The following is a 7,785-nucleotide window of genomic DNA, read 5'->3' on the forward strand; positions in this document are numbered from 1 at the left end:
CCTAAATGCTGGATAAAGACTACTAGAGACTGGAATCAGCTCCTCCTGATATGCCTCGTATTTCGTCCATTGAAGAATTTCAGAACTACATTAGTTCAGTGTCTTAATTTTTTTCTATTTATTGTTGCATATAATTTTTACTTTCATTTTTTGTAAGTGGTTGGTGGGTTGCCTCACCGGCTTTTACCATCCTAATCGAGATGATGATGATGATGGTGATGATGTTGATGATGATGATAAGGATGATGATGATGATGATGATGATGATGATGATGATGATGATGATGATGATGATGATGATAATCAAGTTTAGTCCAGCTTTAAGAGGCTCCACCAGAAACAAAGTTCAGTCATATCTTTGACAACCATAATCAACAATCGTTTAGGAAGTCCAATCGTTGAGTTGCTCTCGGGCTTGGTCTTAGCATAACTGAACTTGGGTAACTGTCTGCCGGACTGGAATTGGGCTAGGAATTTGCTGAAGTAGCGCTACGGAAGAAGCAGGGTTCCTGAATTTCTGTTCCTCTATGCTTCCTTCCTCCTGGTCTACGCCCTGCCCCTGAAACCCAACTTGAATATCCATGTTAATGTTTGCATCCTCTGAGGGTCTCTCCTAGTACTTCTTAACAAATGACACATTCCATTTTATTTTCACATTATCTTTCTTCCTTAATGTGACTTCTCCCCTATTTCTCTCTATAGGGACCTTAAGGGTTGATTTCCAGTGTCGAGTAATTTTACGTGCGTACGTACGTAAAATTCGACGTTCGCAATAAAATAGATTAAATGCACGAAAGGTCGCTCGTAAGCTTAAAAGTTGAACCTCGTGTTATGTTCTCGGGCAAATAGATAACTGCACGCAAGATGGCGGATGAACTAAAGAACTGTATTAATCAAAGAGCGCATGGGTTTTACAGAAAACGCATACATACTGCGGGCTCAGTATGAATTACTGACACTATAACAAATGTAATGATACACTATAACACCTCCCCGCAGAAATGTTGTGCCTGACAAGAAATTAAAGTACAAGGCAACTTTTGAAACTCTCTAAATGATCAAAAGTTCAAGAAATGAAACAAAACTATTAGAAGCACTGTTCAGTGTCATTAAGGCGAGACTTACTGATTTTAGTTCATTTCTTCGATCAGTCTCTGGGGTGGTTTAATGGCACGTTTGGACCAACGGGGAGCAGGGGTGGGAGGAGTAGGTGTGCTTGGCGACTCCACTGACTCTGATTCTTCAGGTGGGGGTGTACTGCTTTCGGTCCTGGGAGAAATAACGCCCTCAGTAGATTGATCAGATGTAACTTCGACAGAGCTGGATTGAGTCACAGCAGAACTAGGGATGTTTTGAAGTACATCTTCAACATGTCTCCTCCAATTCCTTCCATCTTTCAACTGGACTTGAAAGGAAGCAGATGATGTTTGCTGTATGACAGTACCAGCTTGCCACTTCTGTCCCGATAGGTGGTCACGTGCGAGAGCATGGTCGCCTACAGCTATCTCCCTGTATTTTGCAAACTTGTCATGATTGCACTTCATTTTGTCTTGCTGGCTGGCCACGCGAGAGCCAATATCAGGTGTAACCAGAGACAATAAAGTACGAAGTTCTCGCTGTAAGAATAGCTTGGCGGAGGATGAGACGGTTGTAGCGTGTGGTGTATTCTGTAAGATAAGAGGAAATTCTGAATCCGCCGCTGGTTGGAGCTTGCTGGATCGTCAGCTGATGAATCCATTGCATACTTGAAAGTCTGCACAAACCGCTCAGCCAACCCATTTGAAGAGGGATGGTAAGCGGAAACTAAAATTCTCTGAATGCCATTTTGCCGCAGGAGCTCTTCATACTTTGCAGACTGGAAGGGTGGGCCATTGTCGCTGACTACTTGGGTTGGTAGACCGTATCTGGCAAAAATAATACGCATGGCATTAATGGTTGAGTCGGCTGTTGTTGTTTTCATGGGACCAATCACTTTAGGCCACTTAGAGTGGGCGTCGACCACGATGAGGTAATGTTTTGCCTGATGGGTAGCAAAATCTACGTGAACACGTTGCTGGGGAGCTGTCGGCCAAGACCATGGAAGCCCTGCGGGTTTTGTTGCACCATTGACATTCACGGGTAACCCTTTCAATCTCCTGATCTATTTCCGGCCACCAAACATTACTGCGGGCTATTGATTTCATGCGTGCAATCCCAGGATGGCCTTCATGTAATTCTGTCAGGATGGTTTGCATTGTCTTAAAGAAGGAGGTATGACAGTTCACAGGCCCCACATAAGGCAGCCTTCTCCACAGAGTTCTTGTCTGCGTGTGAAGTATGGCTTGAGGCCAGGATCGGCGCAGCGATAAATAGGCCAACCATTCTGCGTAAGCAACAGTGCTTTCGCTAACAAAGAGTTCCTACATGTGTCCTTGGCGATTTCTGCGGCAGAAACTGGGTGTCGTTTTAACTGCTGAGAGGCCACATGGAAGATTTCCTCTTCCACACTTGCATCTTTCCTGTACTGAAGTGAGAGCCTTGACAAGGCGTCAGCACTGGCTACTTCAGCAGATGACTTAAACTCAATTTCGTGGTGGTAGGAAGAGAGAAGAAAGGACCGGCGTTGCAGTCTAGCAGCAGCCAAAACTGGAGTCGCAGAATCCGGAGCAAATATTTTCAACAGAGGTTTGTGATCAGTTCGCAGAGTGAACTTGCGTCGGAAGAGATACGTGTAAAGTTTGGTGACCTCAAAAATAATGGCAAGACCTTCCTTCTCGACCCGACTGTAGTTTTTCTCAGAAGAGTTCAAGGACCTGGAGGCATATGCGATAGGTCGCTCATCACCAATAGGGAAGCGGTGAAATATGACTGCTCCGATGCCATACTGGCTTGCATCGCTCTCAAGAATAACAGGAAGGCTTGGGTCATAAAGAACCAACACATTTGAAGATGAGAGTAAGTCCTTAGCCTTTTTGAATGCCTCCTCGCACCGGGGGGACCACTTGAATTCTTGGTTACCTTGGAGAAGCTGATTGAGTGGTTGGAGGATAGAGCTCAGGTTTCGGATAAACTTGCCGTGATAATTGATCATTCTAAGGAAGGCTCTCAGCTAGGTGGGGTTCTCAGGGTTGATGGCTTCTACCTTTCCCTCTGTAGGAGAAATTCCGCTGGCAGAGATGACACAGCCCATGTATGTAACTGATTTCTGCATGAATTTGCATATGCTTAGCTGAAGTCGCAAGCCATAATGGTCTAGACGGCTGAGGACGCTGTCTAAGTTCTTAATGTGTTCATCGTCTTCCTTGCCAGTAATAAGAATGTCATCTTGTATACTCGCCACATGATCAAAACCCTGAAGGATGATGTCCATAGTGCGCTGGAACAGAGCGGGTGAAGACGCAATTCCGAAGGGTAGCCTTTTGTAGCGGTAAAGACCTCTGTGCGTATTGATAGTAACGAACTGCTGGCTTTCAGGAACCAAAGGGAGCTGCACTCATTAAGCCGAGCTTAGTGAAACGTTGTCCACCCCGCAGTTTCAAGAAGACATCCTCAGGGAGGGGAATTAGATACTGAGGGAAGTGGAGCTGAGGGTTGACAGTAACGGAATAATCACCACAAGAACGTGCAGTTCCATCTGCCTTGGGGACATGAACCATTGGGGTAGCCCATTCACTGATGAATTCCACCCGTTCGACAATTCCTTCTGACTCGAGACGGTTGTATTCAGCTTCAACAGCTTCCTGAAGAGCATAGGAGACAGGACGAGCCTTGCAAAACTTTGGACGTGCGTCAGGTTTCATCTCTAGTTTGGCTGTGATTCCTTTGACAATTCCGAGGCCCGGTTTGAAGACTTTAGGGTGATTTTGGATAGTTGTGCGCAACTGGGAAGCCACGCCCCGTGGGAGGACTATCTCCGATGCGCGAATATTGCAGAACTTCGTCCAGTCGAGTCTTATTCGGGACAGCCAGTCTCTTTCAAAAAGGGAAGGGCCTGAGCCTTCAACAACAAGAAGTGGGACATCGGCGCTCTGGTCTTGGTACTTTAGGTGTGTAATAAGTTGCGCGTGTACCTTGAGTGGGTGTCCTGTGCATGCACGTAGGCGAGTATTGGACGGCATGAGGGGTGTGCACTGAAGTTTTTCTTGTAAGTTTCTTCTGGAATGACTGAGACGCCAGCACCAGTGTCTAATTCCATTAGAAGAGAGGTTCCGTTCAGTTCAACGGGTATCTCAATACCTTGCTGATCATGACCTGAGCTCAGATTGTACAGCGAGAGAGAGAAAGGATCAACCGAATCATCGGGAGGACTAGTTTGAGGGGGTTCTGATCCTTCTAGCTGGTGCACTTTCTGAGGTTTCCCTTCGCATGCCTCCGTGATGTGACCAACTTTACCGCAAGAAAAACATGTGTAATTTCTGTATTTACACTGAGAACGTGGGTTCCCTGTTTTTCTGCAGCTCAAACACTCCGAGGGGTCTTTAATGTTGCTACCAGAGGAATTGAACTTGCCTCGCTTGCCATTACCCTTACGACCTTGGGTAGGCTGAAAACTTCGACGATTAACAGAAATGTTATGTTCTCAGGCAAACAGACAAGTGCACGCAAGATGGCGGATGAACTAAAGAACTGTATTAATCAAAGAGCACATGGGTTTTACAGTAACCGCATACATACTGCGGACTCAGTATGAATTACTGACACTATAACAAATGTAATGATACACTATAACACCTCGCTCAACTTCTCTTTTAAGCTCAGCCCTTTTTACCTTGCCTCTATTTTATTTACGTGGGCATGATTAAAATTTACGTGCGCGTGAAAACTTCGACGATTACCAGAGTCGACGTTGTTTACAGAAGCTGAACTTTCTTGCGAGGACGCAGCAACATCCTTTTCTCAGCAGCTTCGGCGCCGAGGGCGACCTTCAGTGCTGCATCGAAAGTGTGTTCCTCGGTTAGCAGTTTCTTTTGTGTCTCCTTACTGCGAAGACCACAGACGAAACGATCGCGTAAGGCTTCATTCAGGTGAGTGCCGAACTGGAAAGTTGAAGCCAGATGTTTCAGGTTAGCAGCGGACGCTGTGACACTCTCGCCTTCGCATTGTGTACAATTGTATTAATCAAAGAGCACACGGGTTTTACAGTAACCGCATACATACTGCGGGTTCAGTATGAATTACTGACACTATAACAAATGTAATAATACACTATAACACCAAGCTCAACTTCTCGTTTAAGGTCAGCACTTTTTATCTTGCCTCTACTTTATTTACGTGATTAAAATTTACGTGCGTTAACGTGCGTAGCCAAAAACTCGTCAGTGGAAATCAACCTTAAGATCGAGGACGGCGACGGCGGCGAAAACGCTGCTGAAAAAGTGAATTCGAGTTCTTTCAATCTTCATCGCGATTACTCCAGGTCACTAACTTTGTCAAATGTAGGTGAATCCTCCTTAAGTTGAATTCCTAAGAACCATTTCCAAGTTCAGAAAGCGAGAGGAAATTTTGTCGTCGCTTGTGTACTTCTTCTGTAAAAAGTGAAATGAGGCATTTTCTCGTCGTAGTGGTACAGACGGCAAAGAAACGTACAAAAAAGCGTGATGCACGTGCAGAATTGTTGTTTTCGTTATAAAAACCTATTGCTTTTTTGTCCTTCTCGTCGCCGTCGCCGTCGTCGGATCATAAGTTCTCTTAAGGACAGGGACGTAGTATGGAGACAGTTTATTTTGTTGTTGTTTCTCAATACTTCATTTCCAACTTATGTCCACTTGACAGTTTGACTTTATCTCTCTTTGCGTTTACGTAATCTTTCTGTGTCAGCTGTCTTGCCTAGTTCCAGTCACAGATTTTCTCAATGGTGATAGGTGCCTCACGTATTTATAACTCTAGCAACTTCGACCGCATTTCTCTCCCGAACATCAAGCAGAATGGCGCACGTGTTACACTCGTTGTAATTCCATGGGTTGACCTGTTTGCAGTTAAAACTTTGTTGAGCTCTTGCCACCAATCTCTTTTTTCTCTGATTTGGGCTGTCTGGATCGTTTTCAACAAAGTGCAGTTTTGACGTTCTACCTCCCCCTTCACCTGGAGCCACAAAAGGGGAGTTGTTCAGCGTTATATCCCGCTTTCCACAAGGAGGATTTAAACTAGTCTGAAACGAACTGAAGGCCAGTGTCCATTTTAAGTGTGTGGGAACTCCATGCCGAGCAAATATTGAGTTCAAGCGGTCTATGACCTTTGTGTTTGTACTTCACCTTAGGATAACTACTTCACAATATCTGCTATAATAGTCAAGTAAATTCTCCCAGAGGGCAAAGGAGCCAATATGTCTGCAGCACAGTCTTGCCACGGTCCACTTGGTGGATGGGCGCGTGCCTTTAAGGTTCTAGAACGGAATATTAGCTGACAGCTTGACAGCCATGACAGCTAGCTTTTGCTTATTTTTTTTTTTGCATCTGTTTCTATCTTTGGCCACTATGCCTTTAATACCGTTGTAGTTGTCCCTTATGTCTTGGTATGTGGTCTCTACCACAACATTGTCAGTTGAATGGATGGGTCCTTTGCGTAGTAGCTTAAATATTCGTGAACAGTGTCTTTTAGGGCTGGAAGCCTTAAAAAGACTGTGAAGGCTAGCGATGAGCAGTTTACATTTGCAATACCAATATTTTTTTCCAAAGAATCTATTTCCGCGATGTTGGTTTGAAAAACTATTTGATTCTTTATGTAAAACAAAACAAATCAATGTCAGCATCTTAAACAGTGTCGAGGTTTGACGGTCTCGGAGACACAGCTCTTTCAAGACTTCCCTTGAGTGCATCCCTCCCCCCCCCCCCCCCCCCCCCCCCGCCGAAGCAAGTTAGCTGCTTTTATTTGTGCCTTATTGCCTCTAGGTAAAGGTATGATTTACTTGCCGTAGAAAACGAATCTACAATAGCGCTAAACACGTTCTTCTAGCATTGTGATTTCGATGGCCTTAAACCTTCGACGACTACTTTTGTCGTTATCACTCCGTATGGAACCATGCATGATCATGCATGTTTTCCTTCCTAGACCCATTTTGCTTTCAGTTTATGTAAGTTAATAAATTCGTAAGCAGCAACGTCACAAAAGTTTTCCAGCGATATCTCGTTTAGGATATTCTGACTAATCCTAACAACGTTACACTCACAGACACGGTAACATTTTGAGGAAAAATCCACTGCCAATGTGGCGGTTTATCTGCTACTCTTTGAAGATAAAATTTTTTCCTTTCCTAAAAATTTGGCTAGCCACAATTCTATACAAAAAAAAGACGATAAAGTGGGGGAAAATTGCTAATATGGAAGAAAGGCAAAGGAAAAAAGAGAGTGATGGGGAAAGATCAAAATAGATTCGCAAATAAAGTCAAAATTTTGGCTTGTGCGCATGCGTGGAAAACAAAAAAAGCTGTTTAATTACGCGATTATACGGAAAATATGCCTTTGGTTGATGAAAAATTCATTTTTAGCCATTCTTTTAGCCATGCTAATTAGTCGAAAACCAGTCCAAGAAGAGGAATTGGTGAAAAATGCGGTTTTTTCAGCACAAAACTGGTTTGTAATGTGAAAGAAAAACTTATTGTGGATCGCCTTGTACTAGAAAAGCTGCAAACCACCGACCTCTACAGCCACTGGTGTCGAAATTTTACTGTTAGTGACAGCACTAGCCGAACCTTCCCTCTCATTTGATCCCTCAGGTATCGCACCACACAGTCTCTTCAAACAAATGCAAATCTCACTTAAAACGTTTACGAGGGTGTCGTCTGTCATCCCATTCTCTTGCCGCATTTTA

The 7,785-nt window shown here is 44.2% G+C and overlaps 1 protein-coding gene across 1 annotated transcript; it reads right to left on the reverse strand.

Moving 5' to 3' along the window:
* Positions 1-1,130: 1,130 nt before the first annotated feature.
* On the reverse strand, positions 1,131-1,544 carry LOC140930769 (uncharacterized). Its single transcript, XM_073380490.1, has one exon. It carries the CDS (start codon positions 1,542-1,544, stop codon positions 1,131-1,133), a length of 414 nt encoding a protein of 137 aa, XP_073236591.1.
* Between the last annotated feature and the right edge of the window lie 6,241 nt (positions 1,545-7,785).

This window comes from Porites lutea, chromosome 1 (genome assembly GCF_958299795.1).
Source record: "Porites lutea chromosome 1, jaPorLute2.1, whole genome shotgun sequence".
NCBI classification, from domain to species: domain Eukaryota; kingdom Metazoa; phylum Cnidaria; class Anthozoa; order Scleractinia; family Poritidae; genus Porites; species Porites lutea.

Coding starts and splice junctions, on each gene's coding strand:
- LOC140930769 (XM_073380490.1), bottom strand. CDS start 1,544: ATGAAGTGCAATCATGACAAGTTTGCAAAATACAGGGAGATAGCTGTA.